This window comes from Pongo pygmaeus, chromosome 7, assembly GCF_028885625.2.
Source record: "Pongo pygmaeus isolate AG05252 chromosome 7, NHGRI_mPonPyg2-v2.0_pri, whole genome shotgun sequence".
Lineage (NCBI taxonomy): Eukaryota > Metazoa > Chordata > Mammalia > Primates > Hominidae > Pongo > Pongo pygmaeus.
The window spans coordinates 151,457,532-151,480,999 of NC_072380.2; the positions used below are offsets into that span (position 1 = coordinate 151,457,532).

General features: G+C 46.1%; 1 protein-coding gene across 6 annotated transcripts in view; it reads right to left on the reverse strand.

The window, feature by feature from the left end:
• Positions 1-3,130: 3,130 nt before the first annotated feature.
• The window catches only part of COL22A1 (collagen type XXII alpha 1 chain), a 336,676-nt gene continuing 316,338 nt past the window's right edge, over positions 3,131-23,468 (reverse strand). For 3 of the 6 annotated variants that reach the window (XM_063669109.1, XM_063669108.1, XM_063669107.1), the window contains 9 exons: positions 22,747-22,800; positions 21,188-21,259; positions 19,540-19,575; positions 16,913-16,957; positions 13,551-13,730; positions 11,740-11,806; positions 8,921-9,103; positions 6,331-6,408; positions 3,650-4,338 (listed from right to left, as the gene is read on the reverse strand). In XM_063669109.1, the coding sequence (XP_063525179.1) occupies positions 4,151-4,338; positions 6,331-6,408; positions 8,921-9,103; positions 11,740-11,806; positions 13,551-13,730; positions 16,913-16,957; positions 19,540-19,575; positions 21,188-21,259; positions 22,747-22,800 (903 nt within the window). In that variant the 3' untranslated portion in view covers positions 3,650-4,150. Of the gene's footprint in view, positions 4,339-6,330; positions 6,409-8,920; positions 9,104-11,739; positions 11,807-13,550; positions 13,731-16,912; positions 16,958-19,539; positions 19,576-21,187; positions 21,260-22,746; positions 22,801-23,468 lie in introns of all 6 variants that reach the window. The other 3 variants (XM_054499251.2, XM_063669105.1, XM_063669106.1) reach the window with 2 other exon arrangements.

The window sequence follows — 23,468 nt, forward strand, 5'->3', positions numbered from 1 at the left end:
GAAAGAAGGGGTTTGCAGAGATGGACCCTCAGGCTGTAGCAGTTGGCAGAAAGCAAGTAGGAAGAGCTGCCTAGAAAGTGCTGGTCACTCCAGGTTTGAGCCCAACTCCTTGGGCCACTTGAGTGAATTATGTTTCTTCCCAACCCAGGAAATCATCTTTCCAAGCTCACAGCAGTGAGGATGAAGCATCTCATCTTTGAAGATCCCAAAATCTGTGGGGACATCTGAGTCCTGTTCTGGGTTTACCTAAACTCTGAGCCCCAAGGTTTGGGTTGAAATATATGCGACTCTGGGAAACTGAGCAGCAGGAGGCCTCAACGGTGCTTAGCCTGGGAGGGAGACAGCAAAGGTAGTGTGGGGAGGGCAGAGATCTCTAAAATCTGCTGGGGAGACTTCAAACCCTGATTATTCCATACCATCTCCCAGAGACCCTGATTCAGTGGTTCTGGAGCAGTTCCCTAGAATCTATACTGTTAGAAACAAAGTTCTCCTATGAATTTTTACCATCGGGCATATCAAGGGACTCACCAGAGAAGTGGTACGAACTCTTGTATCCAAATACTGGGCTCCACACTTAGAATTTTGGGAAAATCACTCTTTCTTTCTGAGCCTTGTTTTTCCCATTTGTGGGGGAAATATAAGGATTTGGATTACACCAGATATTCCCAAGTGTGGGAATTACGAGCTGGTACTTACGAAATAATAATTATTGGGAACTATGTAAGGTAGGTGAGCCAGGTCTTTATTTTGTCAAGTAAGGATATAAAAAACAAAGAAGTAAATATTACTCTGCACACAAACACACACCCCCCGCCCCACATTCTCTTTCTCTCACTATCATTTCTCACACTATGAGTCATTTTAAACTCTAAAAATTAAGAGAGATTTCAGTCTCAGAATGAAAGGTCATCCTTTCAATGAAACACATTTGGGTTGGTTTTCTGTCCAGCTCACACTGTTGACCTCCGGTCCCACCTGGCAGGTGAACACCTCACCCTGTACCAGTAATTGGGAACCTCAGGCCTGTGACTGCCAGGTTTCTGACAAAGAACTGTTATCCAAAATATAGAGAAAACTCTTGGATAAAAATCAGATAACTTAATTTTTTAAAATGGGCAAAATATCTGAACATAAACTTCACCAAAGAAGATATTCAAGTGGAAAATAAGCATATGAAAATATGCTGGATATCATGTTATTAGGGGATTGCTAATGGAAGCAACTGCGCACCTATTAGAATGACCAAAATCCCAAACACCAACAGCACAAAATGCAGGTGAGAAGGTGGAGCAACAGAAACTCACTGCTGGTGGGAATGGAAAAGGATGCAGCTATTTGGAAGACCAATTTGGCAGTTTCTTACAAAACTAAACATGCGCCTACCATGCGATCTAGCAATTGTGCTTCTTGGTATTTACCCAAAGGAGTTGAAGAATTACATCCACACAAAAACCTGCACAGATATGTTTATAGCAGCTTTATTCATAACTGCCAAAACTTGGAAGCAACCAAGATGCCCTTCAGTAGGTAAATGGATAAATCCTGAAACTTCCAGGCAACGGGATATTATTCAGCACTAAAAGAAAAAAAGGGCTATTAAGCCAAGAAAAAGCCATAGAGGAATCTAAATGCAAAATACTAAGTGAAAGAAGCTAAATTGAAAAGGCTGTATGATAACAACTAGGTGACATTTTGGAAATGACAAAACAATGGAGACAATTTAAAAAAATCAGCAGTTTCCAGAGATTAGGGGAGAAGAGGAGTATGAAGAGGCAGAGCACAGAGACTTTTTATGGCAGTGAAACTCTTCTGTATGATCTTATAATGGTGGATAATGGCATTTCAGTATCCATTAGTCCAAACAACCCATAGAGTGTGCAACAGCAAGAGTGAACCCTCATGTCAATTATGGATGTTGGGTGATAGCGATGTGTCAATGTAAACTCATCAACTGTAACAAATGTACCCGCTAGGGTGTGGGATTTGGAAGGTGGGTGCATGGGGGAGGCTGTGTGTGTGTGTTGGTGGTGGGGGGTGGGCAGGGAGCACATGGAAATCTGTATCTTCCTCTTAATTTTGCTGTGAATCTAAAACTGCTCTAAAACTTAGTCTACTTCATACAACAACAATAAAAATGAAATAGAATAGTAAATGTTCGCTCAAGCACACTTGATCAGGTAGATATTTATTTCAAAACCCTTGCTTTATATATGTATGCATGTACCGAGTCACTAAGAAATTACAGCTCTTACTGTGGGTCATGGTCAAAAAATGTTAGAAGTCACTGGATGAGAGTATTTCTGAGGTCCCTGAGATAGTTTCTTCAAATAAAAAAGGGTATTAGAGTAATACCCCTGCATCTTCAATGGTTGTGAAAACCAACTGAGATGGTAAACGTGAAAAAGACTGAGAGGGAGGCTGTCTCGTTCTGCACCAATAGGAATGGCTTCTTTTGGACCCCTGACACCCATCCAGCCCCAGAATCAGCACCAGCTGACTGAACACAAGGAATGGGTATCAGATTTCATTTTTAAATCATTGCAATAATACTTCTTTACCCATGGAAACATCAAACTTCTTGAAATGTTTATGTTCCCAGTTTCTAAATCAATTAGAGGCATCCAGAACAGGGGATCACACAAAGGAAGTTCTTGATAAACAATCTACTGCATTAGTCTGTAAGTGGCTAACAGCTTAGGTGAATGGACAAATGAATGGATGGATGAATCAATCAATGGATCGATCAATCGGTCCATCAGTCAATCTGTCAGTCAAGAACAAATGCAGGAAGAGTACATCTTTTAGACCACTGGTGAATCATTTGGACTCTAGATGCAGTTTAACAGGACAGGTTCTGCTAAAACTTTCCAACTTGCTTCACTCCCTCCCCACTGTGATCCTGTATAAATGTGCACATCTAAATGTCTGCTTCCATATGAAGGGAGGCTAATGAACGGCCCTGGACTAGCTCAGTCAGGCACACACATTCACTCCCTCGTTTATTCACCAGGTGGGCTGAACATGTGGACTCTGTGCTATGGTTCTCGGAAGAAAAAGATACATCCCAGTGCTTGAGGAGTTCACATTCAGGTGGACGTTGAATATAAGAAATCAATCATCAAGAGGAACTCAGGAGAAGGAAACTTGGATTTATTGAGCACCTGTTCAGGCAGGGCATGTCACATACACACATGCACTTGATGCCATTTATTTCAGAGACAGAGCCGCCCTGGAGATACAAATTTCCCAGCTCTGGTCAGTGCCCCGGCCAACTGCCCACCATTAGGGAAACACAAGTGGATGGTCACTACATCCATTTGTTTTATAATTAATATAATTGAAACCAACAAGAGGAACTTGAAGGGGCCTTACCCACAGTTTAGAAGACAAATTAACACTCAAGGGCTGCCTCTTCAACATGGGTTTTTCCATCTTTGGCCAAGACATATGATCCCACAAAGCCACTGCCAACCCACAGACATTATTTCACTTTTGTGAGCTTGGAGCACTGAGGTGGCTGGAGTGCACCCTGAGGGCTGATTCTGTGTTCTCCAAATGCATGTCCTGTCGGGAGGTGGGAACATTCCTCATGGTTGAAAATTCTTCCTCTTCCTGCTTCTTTACTCTCTCTGGACAGTGGTGGTGTTTGTATTATTTCTCCCTGGGTGATCTCTGGGCACGATTGAGAATGAAGCCCATTGGCCCATTTTCTGAAGGTTTTTCTTTTGAAGAAAGAGGTAAATTTGCCAAGTGTCTGGTCAGGGTTTTGTAGCACCAAGAGTTTCCTTAAAATGGGTAGTTACACGTCAGATGGGGGCTGTCAGAAGAATGAAGAAACAATCTCCTGCCCCACGAATCAAGTTTTCCCAACTTTAAAGGAGTGGAAAAGAACTCACAAAGCATCAGCATATGAAATAATAATAATAATTAACAACAACAATAATATTAATAATAATCTGACCGACCGGCAGCGTCTGTTGGATTTAATAATTTTGAGGTCTCTCAAGAAAATAAAACAAAAAGCAAATGATAAAAGAAAGAAAAAAAAAAGGAACACATGGCTGAAGTCTCTCAAGACCTCTGGCTTCCCATTGGGCTCTGAGTTCAAGTTTCAGAAATCCACTGCAGTCTTCTGGCTTTCCAGAGTCCTCTAGGGACCCTTCACGTTACCCGGCCGGGCAGCAAGGCTGGCGAAGTAGGCACACTGGGAAGGGTCACACTGGCCTGGGGGACCGGGAGGTCCTGGGGGGCCAGGATGTCCAGCTGGTCCTGTCTCCCCTTGAGGGCCAGGGATCCCAGGAAGTCCATCTTTAGCATAGCCAGGTTCCCCGGGTTGACCTGGCCCAAGGAGCAAAAGAAACAGAAGGTGGTTCAAGATCCTTCTGGGAGGGGATGGGCCCTGATCTCACAGCTTCCATTCACTATGAACTCAGGACCTGAAATGTCCTCAGACAGAACATCCCCATGGTCTGGGAGTTCTGAGCAACTAGAGTGGTCCACATAAACACCAGGTAGCAGGAGCACCTCAATATGTAGAAGAAGGAGTTGCTTTAACTATTTGACCTAGGATAGTAATCCAGGTACCACTGGAGAGAAAGAAACAAGGGTAGATTGAGACCAGGTAGGGTATATGTTCTCCACTGAAGAGTCAGATGAGAGACCTGGCCTTCTGGGTTCTTACATGGGTCTAGGGAACGTGTCTGAATGGAGAGTAGACACCAAGTCTTGATCATTAACCCTCAGCCCCAATTCACATGAACTTAGAGACACCTGGTGACATTCCATTGTTCAACATCCAACTTGTCCCAAATCTGTATTTTCTCAGCTTTATCTATACATTAAATTTGAACCACATATTTGGATTACATTAAGCTATTCTGTAAAATCATGGCCAAAGACAACATCTAGGATGCAAGTAAGTGACACTTAAAATAGTCCAAAATTGAGACCCAGAAAATATTGCCTATAGACAAACTTCTATCCCTTCACTTAGTAAGCATCATAACATCACATATAATCAACCTATCTTTCTTCTTAGCTTTGGCAACTTGGAAGGTCAGTGCTAAGTCTTGTGGTTAACCCCAGTAGTGACATCCCTTCTTAAGTCTTAGTAATCATCTTATCAGAAAATATCATATAAAATAAACACAAAGTAAACTTTTTACTTAAAAAGATCTGTAGATATTTCATTAATTCTATTAATGCTTTGGTAATAGCTATTTAGTCTATAATCCTTCCTGGATCAGGTTTTGAGGCCTCAGTGTTATTCATTCCTTGGGCTAAGAGCCACTGAAATGTGATAATTATCTCACTTCCACATTGGTACAGTTACTTCCTCCTTTTAAATGATTTCTGTTCTGCCATTTACTCTTTATTTGAAATTGCCTTGTTTTAAAAGTTATTCTTAATATTATAAGCTATTTGAAAATAGGTGAGCCATAAAAATAAGTATTTATAATGTATTTCTAATTATCTTCTCTAAGGAAAATAATAATAAATATCCACTTTAGAAAATTTGGAAAATCACGAAGGTATAAATACTAAAATTGAAATTCTCTATAAGGTCAATATTCAGATATGACCTTAGGCAAACATAGAAATTAAAGTTAAATAAAAAATAGAAGCCTCAACAGTCAAATTTCTTCTACCTTCTATACACCTAATTTTGGAATGTGATTATTGCTGCATTGCAGAGATCTTCCAACACGGCTACTAGGTAGTATGACCAACTTTCCCCAGTTTTCTCAAGTCATGTCTTGGCTTTAAAACTGAAATTCCCAGGTCCCAGAAACATCCTCAGCCCTGGGACAGCTAACCACCCTACCACTGGGTGAGCATTCCCCAAAACATATTCCAAGAAATACTAAAGGGATATTAAAAACTGCATAGTGAAAGAAAAAGGACTTCTCTTTCAAGTGAATTTCGAAAGTGCTAGGATAAACAAAAGAGACACATTTTTTAATGCGAGAGTCCTTAGCACTTACAATAGTGAATGTGCACCAGAAATGTCTGAAAGAGAAACATAGTCCCCAGCAGTTCCTGATTAAGCCCAAGCCAATTTTTTTTTCCAGGACCATTTCATGAAATTTTAAATTCACGGGATACACTTCAACAATTCATAGAATACACTACAGTTTTCTTAGTAAGTCAAGAAGGTCGTATTTTAGAAATATTTAATGAAACCAAGTGAGTGATCTCTGTCTCCTCCTCATCTGTAGAGCCTAAGCCCTCCTCTCCGCTCACTGCTGAGTCCTGTGGGGCCACGGGCAGGGGTGCTGGGTCTCCAGGGTAGCTCACACCCTACCCCTGAGACTCCAGAATGAGTCATACCTGGGATTCCAGGAGGTCCCATCTCGCCTCGGAGGCCAACTCCAGGTGCACCTGGGTCACCTTTGGCTCCTCGCTCACCTGGGAAGAAAAACATGCACTTTTGATGGTGGAGACCCCCAGGGAGGACAGAAACTGGGCGTCCCACCTTGCGGGATGTGCAGGTGCAGCACTGGGCTGCTGTGGCGTTCCAGTCTAAACCACCCTGTGCACACACACTCATACAGCACAGTACCCCAATTCCCATTCACACACTCATTCACACACACACTCCAGCACACACTCACATTCAGAAGTATGCACATGGAATCACACAAAATAAACAAAATAAACAAATAAATCACCTTCCTAAACACATATCTACATATGAACATTTGCTCAAGCACATATCTACCCAATTCCATACAGACATATATATATTAGAACCATATTAACAACTGTATACATACACTCATATATACATACAGACTCATTCAGACAAATGTACACACCTACACACTCTCATATGCCGTACACACAGAAGTCCGCATGCATCTCCTCTTATATGTCTATGCTTCCTGTGTTTTCAAAGCATTGTACCTGAACCTTTATCAAGAAGAAACTGGAAGGTATATAACCAATTCAACACGCACGTGGGCATGTGCAGTGATAAGTAACACACAGCTCTACCTACTCTCAAGAAGCTTGAAATTTAATAAGAGAAATCAAATAGGGCAAGAAGAACATTCTAGTATGAAACAGAATGTGATAAGTACCATCATAGGAATTTCAAAAAAACACTACAGACATGCAGAGGAGAGAGTGATCCATCTCCCCTGGGAGGACACTTGAGATCATATTTGAATGAAGATGGTGGAGATTGGATTAAACTGTCTCTCACCCTTGTTTTTCAAATTAATCACTTGATTTGCCATATTGTTTCTTGAATGTCTGCTGCATGCAGTATATTTTCTCTTGTAACCCCAATTGAAATTCTGCTGGTTCACAGGGACTTCAGACCATTCATTTTTATTGTTATAATAATTATGTTTGGTCAGTATTCTGCCACAATCTGATGTTCTCTGTTTTATGCTTTCTTATTGACATTTATTTTATATATTTTGTTTTATGAAATCATATGAGTAGGACTAGAATATACAAATTTAACAAAAAGCCTTTCAAGTAGGAGAAACATTACAGGAAATGGATGAGCAAATTAAGAATTAGTAAGAAAATGGGAGATCAAAAGAGCACAATGCTAGAAGCATTCATCTCCCTAACTCCAAGTCACTCCAGAGCAGCTAAAATGACACCACATGCTCCTTTCCCTGCCCCATGCTTATTCCTAATCGGACAGGAGTGAATTATGGCGCTGGTCTCCTGTCTTTTATCTTTATTTGAAATTGCCTTATTCAAAAATTATTATTAATTATATAAGCTATTTGAAAGCAGGCAAACTTAAAAAAATAGATAAAATATTTTTTAAACAACCTTTTATAAATCATTCTACTATAAAGAGACACGCACATGTATGTTTATTGCAGCACTATTTACAATAGCAAAGACTTGGAACCAACCCAAATGCCCATCAATGATAGACTGGATAAAGAAAATGAGGCACATATACACCGTGGAATACTATGCAGCCATAAAAAAGAATGAGTTCACGTCCTTTGCAGGAACATGGATGAAGCTGGAAACCATCATTCTCAGCAAACTAACACAGGAAGAGGAAGCCAAACACCGCATGTTCTCACTCATAAGTGGGAGCTGAACGATGAGAACACATGGACACAGGGAGGGGAACATCACACACCGGCGCCTGTCGGGGGGTGGGGGTCAAGGGGAGGGAGGGCATTAGGACAAATACCTAATGCATGTAGGGCTTTAAACCTAGATGACGGTTTGATGGGTGCAGCAAACCACCATGGCACATATATACCTATGTATCAAACCTGCACGTTCAGCACATGTATCCCAGAACTTGAAGTAAATTAAAAAAAAAAAAAAAACCTTTTATTTGTTAAAAAAAAATGTTTTTAAATTTATTTTTTAATCCTTCCTCTCTCTCTCTCACGTCTGTCTTCCTGCAGAGAGAGTAAGTGTTCTGAGCTGTTTGCCACTGTGTGATGAGTTAAATCATATGGCCTCCGCCCTTTGAAGGAGAGACCTTCTGTTGGCTGGAGCTCTGATGTCCTGATAAGTCACCGCCTTGAGACCTGGGCAGTTAACAGCTGTTTTGTTCCAATTTTAAGGCTGGAATTTAATCTCCATTGAGATTAAATGTCTTATTCCTCAGTGCTAAACTCAGTAGGGGAAAAAGGAGGCATGTTGTTTACCTCCCTGAAACTTGAGCAGCGGAGATGGAGAGAGAACAAGAAAGTAGGAGGGAACTGATTCAATCTTCCTAACAGAAGCATAATTTTGTAAAAATGTCAAGTATGAAAGCCTCTTATGCATATGATAAAATTATATGATGCCAAAACTCTGGGTGTTACCAAGCTACAGGGAATGAGAGTGGCATGAATAATGCATGCAGTGCCACCTCCCAGCCCTGTTCCTTCTCCGCCCTCCAGGAGTACAGGGAGCATATCTCCTCCAGGTCTTCACTCACCTTTGGGACCTATGGGTCCAGAGGGTCCTTCCAGACCCCTCTGCCCAGGACGACCTGGCTCCCCCATGGGGCCGGCCCGGCCTGGAAGCCCATCTTTTCCAGGGGGCCCTGGGGGCCCAGGTCTGCCTTGAGATGACTTCATGTGCGCTGGGGGCATCTGGGCCAAGAGGTAGGCAAGTTTGGCTGTGAAGTAGAAAAAAGAAAGGCATTTCATGAAGAACAGAGAGTGGACATAAGACAGGATGGCTACTCACTACCAACTCAGAACCAAGGGGCCAATAATAGCTGCAGAAACAACATCAATGACACGTCACATGGCACATGTGCAGCATTTGTATGGGCACCTTCTGATTGTGGCTGGCCATGGGGCGACTTAATCAGTAGTGACCATCGCTGCCCCTGGAGCAAGTCTGCCCAGGCTGGGATCCCAGGACAGCCACGGCCAGCCAGGTGGCCTTGAGCAAGCTACTTGACCATTCTCAGCCTTGGTGTCCCTTTCTATGCAATGGAGACAAAGAAACAGCACCTACCCCACTGGGCTGGAATGAGGATGGAGTAAGTGAGATGATGCATGTGGAATAGTGCCTGGCACTTGCTAAGTGCTCAGGAGATGCTGGCTGCTACCCCAGAGGCAGAACGATGGAAGCCATAGTAGCATGGACAGCAGTAGAAGCAGTAGCAATTGCAATGGTCAGTTGGGGAAACTGATGCTGGGGTGGAGGAGGTAAATGGCTTACACAAAGCTATGTTGGTCACTTTTCCTCTCCAATGTCAAAGTCCTCATCTATAAGCTAAAGGGCTGGACATGATGGTCACTGGAGATCCTATACATCTAAAATGTTAATATGACAGAACTGATTAAAAAACCCAGAGGTCCAGTGCTGGTCTGGCAGCCTTTCAATGGGACAGGGGATATATGAACATCTGGTGGCCACCAAGGGCAGTCTTTGTTTGCCATGCAGTCATAGGTAATCAGGCCCAAACTGCTATTTTGCAGACAGTGTGACCAAAACCAGAGGCTGGGAGGCTACCCAAGGCTCCCGGCATTTGATAGGGAAACCAAGGTAGAGTCAGGCTCTTCTGACTGCCTGGCTGATCACTTCCCAGCGTGTCTCCCTCCTACTACTCCTCTCACGAGGTGGCAGGAAGACAAGTGGTCGGCTTCTGTGACCTTGACAAATTGCTCAACTTTTCTGAGCCTTGATTTCCTCATCTTTAAAGTGGAGTGGATGCTCCTTCCTCAAAGGCCTGTTTGGAAGAAAGGACTCAGCCCAGCAGATTCTCTATCCGAACCATTTTGAAACGGGTCTTGTCTCTGCTCTTGGGCTAGAGATCCCCCAAAAGCAAAGGCCATTTCTGTCACTGATGAATCCAACATTCAGAAGGTAGAACTCAGAGATCTACACACATGAGACCTCAGAACACCACCCACCCATGGTGCCCACCAATTTGGTCTTTATTTCCCTCCTCTCATCGCCTCCTTCTCCCACCCAAAACCCACTCCTTGACGTGTGCTCCAGAAAACAGTCCTTTGCCCTCATTTACATACAGGAAAAAGACCGTGTTCTTTTTCCCGCATGGAAGTGGACCGTGTTCCCCTGGACACTCCAAGAGGACAGGAAGGAGGGCTGTCTTGTTTACAGCTGTGTCCTTGCGCCCAGCACAGAATCTCACAATGGGAGGTGCAAGATAACTGAGACATGATCATGTGAATAAATGTGCCCTCCCCTTTTGTCCTTGTGCACCTGGAAAGTAGTTATGGATTTCTCTTCTTTGCTGCAACAAGATCTTGTGTGACTTTCTTCTCCTCTAACTTCCCATTGCAGAGGGAATGGGAATGGCTGTTGTATAAGAGAGCTTGGTGATGAAGAGCACAGAACCTTCAGTGAGGCTGCCCGGGTGCAAATCCTGGCCATATCTTCCCAGCTCATCAATCTTAAGTTATTTAGCCCCTAATAATCCTGCTTCTAACAATTCTTACAATAATTACATGAGCCTCGTGAGATTGTTTAGAGGTTCCTTTGGGTTAACACTTGCAAGTGCTGAGAACTTCACCTGATCTTGGCAAATGCCAACATGCTGGCATGATTACTACTATCCTCCTACCTTCCTCCCTCCCTAAGCATCTGCTACGCACAGGCACATGCTAGACCTGGGGACTTAACAATGAGTCAATGCAACACGACTGAAAGGATTTTAGTTCCTTGAAAGCACTAGGCCTGCCTGCCCTGCTCAGGGCCTTCACACATGTTGCTCCATAGACCTGGGGTCACATTTCATCTTTCAACTTGTAGCTCACATGGCCCCTCCTCCAGGAAGCCTTCATTAATCCACTCCCTGGCCTCTGAGCTATCTTAGATATGTTCATCTGTCCTCTTTGAATGCCTGCTGTGACAAATAAAATTTAAGAACTTCTATTGACTTTACGAAAATCGTCTTGTCTATTTGTTTATCTACCTCCTCTGGACTGTGAGTTTCATGAGGCTCACAGCAGTAAATAACCAAAATTCTTTACAGACTAGATAAATGGCTCAATGCACAGAATAAATGATTGATCATAGCAGAACTGTTTTTGTAGATAGCGAGCTCTCCTTCACTAGAGGTAACCAAGTGAAAGCTGAAGGACTAGTCCTAGAGAAAGTATGTGTCAGATAAAGGACAGAACAGTCTTCAGGGCGTTCCCCAACCCTGATAGTCTACACTTGAGCTGCCAGTCATGTGCTTTTCTCATTCCAGGATGCAAAAGCATTCAAGGCTGAATAAGAGAACTGCTTCCTGGGCAATTCTCTGCAAGACCGTAACACAGTCCAGATACTCACTTTCAAGCTGCTTCCCCAGCTCTTCTTGAATAAGCCGACGCAGGGTTTCCATGGATGGAGACTCCCCCTAGGAGGGAGGGAAGGTGGAGTCATTCATCTTCCCAGTAACTTCTGCCACCTAAGAACCCTGAGGACTTGGGAAACCAGGAAGTTCGTAGGTGGTATATACCCACACAGGGAAGCACATGTTCCTAGCCCAATCTTTTCCACATCTCTAATCCCTTCCTCCCTTCTCTGCTATGCAGGCAGCATCATCCCATTTTACACAGCAACCCGGACTCTGGGCTCTCTGAGCCACTGCTGCCCTTCCTTCCATACCCTTCCAGCTTATTCACTGGATTTCCTTCCTGCTCAAGCCACTGTGCCTGTTAATTCCACTCATATTCCCTTCTTAGCACTGGACCTGGAGATCTGGCCCCTAATCTCTGCTGCCAAAGTTGTGTCCACCTTTCGGACACAGCCTATAGGCTGCCTTCTATGTGAACTCGCGTGGATTTCCCCTGCCTGGCTACTTGGCCACTCTAGTTCCCATGGTCTGGTTTTCCCTGCTTAGGTCCACTGTGGCTCTAAACAACTTTCTCACCAATTCCTGGTGCTTGGTCCACAGAAGCTGATGAGTTTGACAACCAGAGGAGCAAGTGTTGTCTCCAAGCTCACACAGTGGCATGTGATTCTTAGAAGAACTTAGAGGAGATGTCCTCAGGCTGTACAGAGCTGGTCCCTTCCTGTCTGACTGCTCCCGGGCACTGTCTACCCCTCAAGGGCAGGGGTATTACTGTGCTCATCTCTGTAGCCCCATACCTGGCATGAGATAGATTCCATTTCCTTATTCTTTTATTCTGCCCAAGAATTTTTTATGTTAGTCCCAGAATTCCCATCACTGCCCATAGCAGCAGGACTGGCAGAAGTTGGCAAAGCTCCAAGAGGGCTTTGGAAGTCAGCTGAGTACTCCAGCCTCTCCAATGACTTTGCTGAGAGACAGGCTCTGGCTGCCTGGCATCTTTCAGGGCAGCTGAAACCCAGGCTGACCACAGCCACCAGGAACTGACGCGACTACAGAGCATCAGAAGTGGCAGGGACACGGAGGTCATCCAGACCTGGGCTCTGAGAAATATGAGGGTCTCCAGAAGACCATATGGGCAGCTGAGCAGGAAGGGGTGGTCACATGGACTTCCACCAGGGGAACTCTGTGTTCATCTTTTTATAGCCCGTGTATGCCTGTGTCATGAGATTGTGTAAAATGAAAGTGCTGCTACTAGAATAAAGGATGTTTAAAGAAAGAAAAAACCATCACTCTAAATAAGCCCTTGTTCCCAGCTTTGGAAAAAGAGGGATGCAGGGGGAAGAAGGAGTACTCTAGGTCGACAGATACAAGAGTGACAAAGCCAGGCATTGAAATGGATGGTGAACCATCCCACAATGAAGTTCAGACCCCTGGGAGCTGGGTGTCTTCTCAACTGCCTTTTGCACAAGGTCCTGGGCAGAAGAGTTCTACAGCCCAAGAAATGAAGTCTTAAGGATTCATTACCACTGAGGAAGAGGGTTGAACAGAAGAGGGACTATTTTTGAGCATTTCTTAAGCTAGGCATGTTATTTCACTGATCATCATAAATCAGAAGAGGATTTTGTTTTCCCTTTTTGCAGACAAGGAACGGCAGATTCAGAGAGGAAAAGTAGCCTGCCCCAGGTCACACCTTCAGTCACTGGAAGACTGGGATCTGTAACCTGGTGCCTCTGAAGTCCACACACTTCCCTGGCTCCCCCTTAGGCCCCGAGGAGCCCTGAGTCCAAAGCCATATCAGCATCCTTACCCTCAGTCCTGGAAATCCCGGCTGGCCTGGAGGCCCTGGGGGTCCAGCTGGTCCGTTCTCCCCAGGTGGTCCTTGGGGACCCATCAGGCCTGTGTGGCCTTTGTGGCCTGGGATTCCAGGGTCCCCGGGCTGGCCCTTTCCACCAGGAGGTCCTTTGTCACCTTTGATCCCAGGATCTCCCTAAGGAAGACAGAAGCATATCAGCATGTGTCTCAGGGCTGGAAGGTGTATCCCATGCAGCTGCAAAAGGGGTTCCCCCAGTCTGCCTCTCAGATCACTGAAAGGGAGACCTTGGCCCTGGGTGGCCCATGTGTGGCTTGGGGTGAGAAGAGCCCCAGAACCCATCACATGCACTGTCCTGATTGTACAAATGAAAACATGGGGGAGGCTGAGGCAGGCGGATCACGAGGTCAGGAGATCGAGACCATCCTGGCTAACACGGTGAAACCCCATCTCTACTAAAAATACAAAAAATTACCCGGGCGTGGTGGCGGGCTCCTGTAGTCCCAGCACTTTGGGAGGCAAAGGCGGGCAGATCACGAGGTCAGGAGATCGAGACCATCCTTGTTAACCCCATGAAACCCCGTGAAACCCCGTCTCTACTAAACAAAATACAAAAAATTGGCCAGGCGTGGTGGTGGGTGCCTGTAGTCCCGGCTACTTGGGAGGCTGAAGCAGGAGAATGGCGTGAACCCAGGAGGCGGAGCTTGCAGTGAGCCTAGATCGCGCCACTGCACTCCAGCCTGGGCAACAGAACGAGCCTCTGTCTCAAAAAAAAAAAAAAAAAAAAACTTGGGCAGCCAGGGCAAGATGTTGTTGTGACCCCATCATTAGCAAAAACATTTTTTAAAAAACTAGCCAGGCACAGTGGCAATCGCCTATAGTACCAGCTACTCGGAAGGCTGAAGTGGGAAGACCCCTTGAGGCCAAGAGTTTGAGACGGCAGTGAGCTATGATCATGCCACCGCACTCTAGCCTACATGACAGAGTGAGACTCTGTTTTTTAAAAAAGAAAGGAAAAGGAAAAAAGAAAACATGCAAGGCCCAGAGACAGAAAGCCACCAGCCCATGGTCACACAGGTAGTCTATAGAGAACAGGATAAGAATGTTGATTGTGGAATTCCAATCCTATTCTCAATCCCAAGAGTGCAGCTCCTCAGGCTGTCTGGAGAAGGCTGGCCCTGGCAAATGAGACTGATGGTGGAGCTGCTGACCACTTACTGGCCTGGGTTTGCTCTCTAGAGAGACAGTGGTCCTCTCTCAACAGAGGTGTCTCCCTCCCAGGTCATCTCCCTCTCCTTTCTCTCAGCTCTAGGGAGTTCGCAGAGGATTATCCAATGGCCTCCAACACTGCCTAGGGCTCATCTCTCCCCACAGCTGACCCAGAGCTGGAAGTGCTGGACCGGTGATTTGAGAACTATGGCAAGCCCAGGGCAGTCCAGTCCAGCAAGTTCAAATGATTAGTTGGTCTGAAAATATGGCAGCCACATTAACTGCCTCAGAGATAACGGAACTCCATTGCTGGGATGTAGCAGAGAAAGGGAGGCACAGGGAGAAAAAGAAGAGACACCAGATGGTAACCGTAAATTTGTGGCATGGCTGAGAACATGACCCAGAGCCACAGAAAAGGAAAACGGTGCAGTCACCAAACCATCTCTAACATACGCACTTAAATGAAAAATGCAAGGAGTGAGACGACAGATAACGTATGATATGCTCAGAGTGAGGAGAGGGTTAAATACGAGGTAAATGCACATTTATAACACACACCACACACAATTCTGTGTGCACGGACTCCCTCTGAAAAGATAAAAAGCCAAAGCACTGTGATAGACCCTGGAGAGGGGATGGAGCTAAGGGGTGAGATGGAAGGGGCACGCAATTTTCATTGCATTCACTTGTCCTGCAATTTTCACTGTTGAGCAATGTACCTGTACTGCTTTTAATATTTCAACAATAACCCAAAATCAGTGAATTCAAAAATAATAATTTAGCCAGGTCCAAAGAAGTCACTTCAATTTTCCAAGCGTGATGTATTTCACAGGACGTTGCAATCTCTGTCAGTGATCTTGAATTCAGGGGTCTAGTAAAGTCCTGATATTTGTACACCTGGATGCTAAGGCCCTATCTCATGCGTGGTACAGAATTTTCTATTCATTAAATATCTCACAGTCACTTTGTGGTGACAGGACTTGTCCCATATTTCAAATGTTCCCAGGAGTACAAAGAAAAGGGTAGTCTAATGGCTCCCTGGCAATGTGCCATGAAAGCACTTAACAGGGAAAAGGCAAGCTCTCCGCGTATCGATTAGGTATTAAAGAAGAGATGCTATTGGTGGTCTGAGTTCCTTGGCTCTCAACCAAAATTCAAGCCCATATCCTGCGCCAATAGCTCCCACGGGCGCCTGAGTCGCATTCTCGGGCGGGAACATCAACGCCTTCTCAGCCACATGTCCCTCATGTCCCTGGCTCCATCGCTCAGGAACCAACAGCCACGGGATAGAGGAATCAAAGTCATGGGAAGGAGACAGGAGGAAGATCCAGGGGGGAGAATCCCTGAGACTCTGCCCCCACTTTTCTCACTCCTCTGGCTGTGGGAGAAGCCAGCCGGCTCCCCACCCACCCCACTTGCGAAGAAAGCCGAGATAAATTCTTTTCAGGACCATGGAAAACAAGCGGGGGTGGGCTGGGGGTGCCTGGGACGTCCGTGTCCGTGTCGTGCAACAGTGTGACAGCGTGAGGCTGACCAAACGCAGGATTGTGGGCAAACGAGACGCATAAAGCCTCCAAAGGGAGCAGCAGTCGTGAGTGTGAGAACGCGTCCGCCTTCCACAGGCTCTTCAGCAGAAAAAGAAGAAAAAAAAGTCTTTTCCCCTCTTGTTTTTTGGAGAAATGAAATGTAAAGAAAGGCTTTCTGAGTATAACGCCAAGGCAATTCATTATGGGAAAATCTGTTCCCTTGTCACCTCCAGCGACAAATTTGGCTCCTGGCAAATTGGCACTTCGGGAGCCGAGCCCGTCTCGGCGGGCATTCGCACACGGGGAGAAAGAAATCTGTCAATGTCTCCCAAGGCTTGCCTTTGAATCTCTAATTGTGATGATTTTAGTCCTTAAACTGATAACCAAAAAGACAAAAAGGAAAAAAATAATAATAGCATCAAGTACAAACAATACTGGGAGGAAAAGAACCTCCCTTTGTGGGGCTGGTGATCATCCAGGAAAAAGTGAACAAAATCACGACAGGCGGCGTGATCCAGGCGGGTGTTTACTAACTGCCTTGGACAAAGGCCAGGCTCAACATCCCGTGGCCACTGTGCAAAGGTCGCATTTGGCGTGTTCAAGGTGCCTGTGCTCTCCACTCACCCTTTCTCCTTTGAATCCAGGCTCTCCAGGCTTCCCAGGGACTCCCTGCAAGGAGAAAGAAAGGACAGTCATTGCCCCAGGCCCTCTGCACTGGTGTCCTTGCCTCGCTGGATATTCTTCTTCACAGTCCTGCATGCTGAGGACAAGGGACCCTCAAAAGATAGGGTCCCCTGAGGGCTCCTTTCTGATTTATGCCTACATGGTGGGGTGGGGAGCGGTGGCACACTGTGTCTTCTCTCCTTTCCTCCTGGCACTGTCCACCTTTGACTGATGGCACCAGCCCTGGGTTGGCCCCTCCAGATTCCTCCCCTGCCTCCTGTGGGATAAACCCCACTCCCTTTAACATGCCTAGGACGCCCTGCATGAATTGTTGTCTTCAACAGGCTGTCACTGCCCTGGATGGCTCTAGTGCAGGGGACAGACAGTTCTGCAGTTTCATGGCCTCTGTTCCTTGTCTTCCCTGTGCCTGCAGCATGCTCCCCAACTCTCGGTCCAGATACCTACTTCCCACCTGGCCTGCAGGTCTCCTCTTCAGGAAGCCTCCCCCCGATCACCCAGCATTTAGAGAAGTGGCCCTCTTCTATGTTCCCACAGTCCCCACCCCCTCCTGGAGGGCAGTCACGTCAGGGAACAAGGGACACAGCCCACAGTGCCCACTGCTTCTGTCATTCTCTCCACCTGGAATATCTCTTTCTTCTCTTCTTGCCCCCAGCTCCTCTGCCATCTCCTCTGTAAAGCGCTGGCTAATCCCTCTGGCCAGTGTCCATTCTCACGCATGGGTTACTTTCCTGTCAGCTGACACCTAACTTTCTTTCTTCCCAGATATGATGACCAAGGTATGCTTGTCTGTCTGCCTCTTAGACAGCACACATTTGGAAAGCAGAGCTTGATATTGGGGAAGGAAATTCAGCCCAGGGGCTCTTGTCCCATCTCTTGGTTGATAGACTCTACATTGATTGAAGAGAAGAAAGTCAAAGAGAGTACTCTTGAGCTCTTCTGAGCCTGGCCATTTCAGCCCCAGAAACATTCATTGCATCCCTTTCATGCAGGTGCCATGTTCAGCCCTGAGACCTATGCAGAGGACAGAGATAAGACATGGTCCTCATTCTCACAGAGTTCACAACCTGTCCATGAGGTGGAGGTGGGCATGAGTTGATTCTAACACAAGGCAGACTGATTTAATTTCTGTAACATAATTACCAAAAGCTGCCTCGGTATTCCTGGGTGAATCTGTAAGTTGGGAAGCACAGAGCCTTGAAAGTTGGATAAAATTTAACAACGAAAGGAGGCAGGAAAGGTATTCCAGGTGGGTGGAAGAGTGAGGACCAAGCCTTGGATGGGAGAAGGTGGAGATATATTGGGCATGAGGAAGCAGGAGGCTCCCATTCTAAGGGGAGAGCTGCATCATATCTGGAAGAATCAGGATGCCTGCTTAGCCTAGAATTTATTCGAGAAGTCCAAAGAGAAGTCGTGTAGGCAGCAGCCCAAGTACAAGCACACGGGGCTGACGCAGCCCTCAGAAATGGAGCTACGAGTATTTCCTCTTTACCTTAATCCAGGAAGCAGAGGAAACAGTGATTGGGCAATGAATGAACGATACACCCAGTGAGTGGCACCCTATGGCTGGGGTGAGGAGCAAACACTTTCCGAATATGAAGCTATCCGATTCAGCTTCAAGGAAGTGGCCACCTTCCTGCAGTTAAGACCGTGACCCAAAGGCACAGGGTAAAAATGTATCTTCCTCATTCAAGTGGGAGGATGCAGGCCTTGAAACGAAGAGGCTGATTTCCATAGATCTACTTTCTCTGCATTCAGTCATTCTTCTGTTCATCTCTCATCAAATATTTTTGGTATCTAGTCTGTGCTGGTCTCCTGGGCTACAGCAGAACAGAGCAGGGTGCTAAAACCAAGCATTGTGGGGGGGTCTGCTTTGCTTCAGTGTCAAGGAAAGTTGGCAAGGGCAACATTTCAGCTGAGACCTCAGGATGAGTAGGAATAAGCATGGGAAAAGAGAGCCCTTGGAAAAGAACTTGGCATGTCTCAGGAGCTAAGAGGTCAGTGACTGGAGCTTAGAGAAGGAGGGGAGTGGTGGGACTGTGGCAGCCTGGATTCCACGGAGAGTGCAGGGGGAGGGCAGACCTGCAGGTTGCACTGCAGCGTCTCCATATGCTTATGCTCTGCAGACTCTCTGTCTGCTGGGTGGAAGACTGTGGAGGGGTAAGGCTGGACAAAGGGAGATCCAATAGAGGATCACTGCAGTGTTCAAGTGAGAGCAGGTGACAGATTAGATTAGAGTCCCAGTGGCAGAGACAGAGAGAACTGGACAAAACCTACAGGTATTTGAAGTCAGAGTTGACAGGATTTGTTGATAGCTTGGATGCTGAGGAATAAACAAGTGAAACAGACATATCAAGACAGTGCCCCTTCACTGGCTACATAATTTGTGGGGCTCCGGGAAAAATTAAAACATGAGCCAGTTGTTCAAAAGGCATTAAGAATTTCAAAACAGTGAAGGTAGAGAGTGTTAAGGCAAGTGTGGGCCCTTCTAAGCCCAGGGCCTGAGCCTGCACAGACTGCCCATTGGTGGGAAAGGGTTGCCAAGGGGTGAGTGGGCATGTGATACTTGCCTCCTTGCCTGGGACTCCTTTCTCTCCTGGTTCTCCCTGGAAAACAGAACAGAATATCAGTGGCTCTGCAGCATCAGCCCAACGTCAGTACTAAGACTGTCTTTAAAACTGACATTTCCACTCAAGTCATGTTCCAGCAAAGACAACAATCGATGGTCTACCTGGCCAAGGACATCCCGGACAGGCTCTCTGGCCAGCCTGTGCAGGGGAAGGCAAAAAAATCACTCCAGGTTAGGAAGAAGAGCCACGGATTAATAACTCCTTGTCAATGGGATGGGTATGACTCCACCAAGAGGGCCTCCAGGATATCAGTTTTACAAATAGTCCTGTTGTGGTCAGGAGGCCTCTCTGAGAAGTAGGCTCATAATGTGTGAAACAAGAAACCAATAAGACACTGGGCTCCAGGTTCAATTCTTGGCTTCTCCACTGTTTGGCTCTGTGACCTTAAACAACCTCCCTACAACTTCCATAAGCTCTCTGTGCCCCAGTGTCTTCATCTGTAAAATGAGAACAGTGGTTGTACCTGCCTCAAGGATTACTGTGAGGTGTCAACGTGTTAGTTCTCCTCCAGCACCCTGGGCAGCAGCAGGCATGTAGTGAGGGCTGGACAAGCACCCCACTCTCATCATGACCCAGGAGCAATTGCTGCAGTGCATCCACAGGAGTAGGTGCCTGGCTGCTCAGTAGCAGCAGATTATTAACAAGGGGATGGAGAAGGAGACTTGGCCTTTAGCAACGGAGTGAATAAGCCCACGTACAAATCAGTGAATGGGACCCTGCAAAGCCTGGGCAGCATGGTAGAAAAGGGTAAGAGGGGCTACCACCTCCAATGGGCTGGGTTTGGCTGGCAGTGGGGCACACAGAGGGGTCAGAATTAAATTGGAGGGGATGGACAAGAACATGGGTAAGCTCTCTACCCTGGCATGTTACATGCACGCCTCATTCATCAGGTCAGCAGTCGAAGGACTGGACTGCAATATGCAGATGACACCAGAGGGCTCCACTTGGAAATGTTTGAATCCCTCAGCATCTCGCTGTCCAGAAACTTGGCAAAGATTACCTTACAGCTTCCCCCTGCCTTAAGCTGTCAAGTCAGGAGACCTTGACTCAAGGACGAGCTGGAGTGCAAAATTACCACGTGGCTTTGAGTAAATCACTTATATGTTCTGACCCTACGGCTCAAACTTACTCACCTTTACAATTATTTCCAGGGGTCCTTCAAGTTCTAGGATCATGATCAACACCATTGTCCCACCACATGCATCATTACAATGGTTCGTATTTATTGAGCACCTGCAGTGGGTCAGGAACCATTGCTGATCCCTCTATATGAATGATTTCATTTAATCCTCAGAAGTAGATGCTGTCATTATCCTTGTTTGCATAATGAGACAGCTAAAGCATAAGAGGTTACGACACTTTCCTAAGATCTCATGACGAAGGAGTGATGGCACTGAGATTGCCATGCAGGTGTGACCTCTGGGCACTCCGCTGTCTTCTAAACCATGATGCAACTTTGACCCCACACAGGTCATCATGGCCTGAGCAGACAGAACTGAGGACACAGGAGGTGGCAGGGAAGGCACTGCATGTGAACATCACAACCTGGAGCCAGGTATCTTGGGCCCCATTGGGGTTCTCTGCTTACCGGAGGCCCACGGGGACCCAGGAAGCCAGGAAGTCCTGGGCTGCCATTTTCCCCTTTGCTTCCTTTCTGGCCCTGCAAAGAGAAAACTGATAATTAATTCCTCAAGGTCATGTACCAACTCAAGCAGATTCGGAAACCTTGTGACCACTCTGAAATCAAAAGGCCTGAGACAGCCACACGACACACAAATCCTCCCATGATGGAGGGGCATGGGTTAGGAAAAGACACGGGGTCTTGGGACTCCCGGTAGTGCTGTCACAAGCAGGGGAAGATGGGAAGTCTCCCCGTAAACAGCCAAGGGTCTTTCCATTCAAAGCAACCAAAACAAACTGAGACAGATATTTAACAAAGACCCTGAGATGTGCGGAGCTCTCCAAGAAGTGCTCTAGTGAGATGGCATACCACTGCCCATGAGGCGGCCAAAGGTCACTTGGTAGAATCACATTTTGGGAAAGGACTTTGGGAATTTTTCAACTTCAACTTTTCTGGGAAGCCATCATGCATGGGTCAGTACTTCCAGGATCAACTCTGCACTAGGGGAGGTGATGGGTCCAGCCTCATGACCCAACCCCCACCTCCTCTGTTCTGTCTCACAAGCAGCAACAGGTCCCACACCATAGCCGCTGAGGGAGGTCATTATGTTTGCTAGGAAGTTGGATTCCTTTTGCATAGCTGTCCCTAGTCCAACAAAAGGAGGGTCTCTGCTAGGGTGATCAGATGCCGAGTTTGCCTGGAACCAGTAGGTTTCCCAGGATGCAGGATTTTCCAACTGGGAAAGTTCCTCACAAACTGAGATGAGCTGGTCACTGCAGTATCTGAAGTACCAAGTCCTGGTCAGCCCATTGCCCGCTACAATTCACAGTTGACTCACACCTTGCAGGTGGCCTTCTGAGTCAGGTGGCAAATGTTAGCAAGTAAAAATACAAGAAGACTAGATTGGAAGGAGACTAGTGGCCAGAGCTTTTCTCATCCAACCCTAGAACCCATTAAAGAACCATCTTCCCCACCATGTCTCCCCACCTACCAGGACTGAACCCCAAATCCTGTATTTGATATCTAGCTGACCAGGACTCTGCTAATTGGTATGCAACCTCTCTCTACTACCTGCCCATTTAGCTCTCTCTGCCACCTACCTGTTGATCCTTTTTGTCTCCCACCCCCGTCCCTACCTCCATTCCCATGCTACACACTTTCTTTGTCATTTGAGGTGGTAAGCGTTGCTCAGTCTGACCTTGTCCTCCCATCCTCTGGAAACATCAAACTTCTACCCTACAAACTTGTTAAACATTTTTTTAAAAAATGTTTGTTTTGGGTGCCTATGGATGTAGACCATAGATGCCTATGGTTATAGTCAACAAAGAGCCAATCGCATGATATATACTTTAAACCTTAACAAATGGCCCTATGGAGCCTCTTACCTCCAACCTATTTCTACCACTCAAACCCATATGTCCCCACCGATGCTTCTAGGCACAGAGGCTGGACAATCTGTAATGTTAGCCACAAGCCCTTTCAAAGCTCACCCCGATGCCATCACATAGCAGCCAAAGAGAACTCACAGGGGTTCCCGAAGGGCCAGGCTCTCCTGGAGATCCCGGTGATCCATTCTTGCCCTGGTGGAAGAAACAGAGAGAATCATCCTGCCAGGGCATCAAAGAGCAGGATGGTGGAACAAAGAGATAGACTGATGCACAGGACTTGGTTTTACACAAAATCTGTTACTCTAGCCAGTGTGGCTCTCAGTCAACCACTTCATTACTCAGAGGATGTTTCTCAGCTTCTAAAAGGAACTTGTAATATTTAATTCATAATATTGTTGTGAAATTAAATGAGTCTGTGGGCATGAAAAAGTCTAGCCTGGTGAATGGTGCCCGCAGCTGAGGCACAGTAAATAATTATGACCACAATCATTCATTCATCTATTCATCCATCCGTTCAGTTGCTGTGTTGAAGAAGAAACAAACCATCTAACACAACCCAGCTTACACACAATTGCTCACACTGCCACAGTGCTGGTCTCAGCTTAGGAAGCATGTCCATGCACTTATCTCCTTGTACTCCCCGACTAAGGAGATCATTATACTCTCATTTAAAATACATAAATACTGAGGCACAGAGAAGAAAAATGGCTTGTGCAGAGTCATGCAGCTACAAAATGGAAGGTCCATTCACTCCAGATTCCAGGACTGAGGCTTCCAAGTCTAATTTTCTCTCACTTCACAGAGATATATTGTGCACATTCATAGTTTTGGTGAATACATTTAACAAACAGGATCCCAGT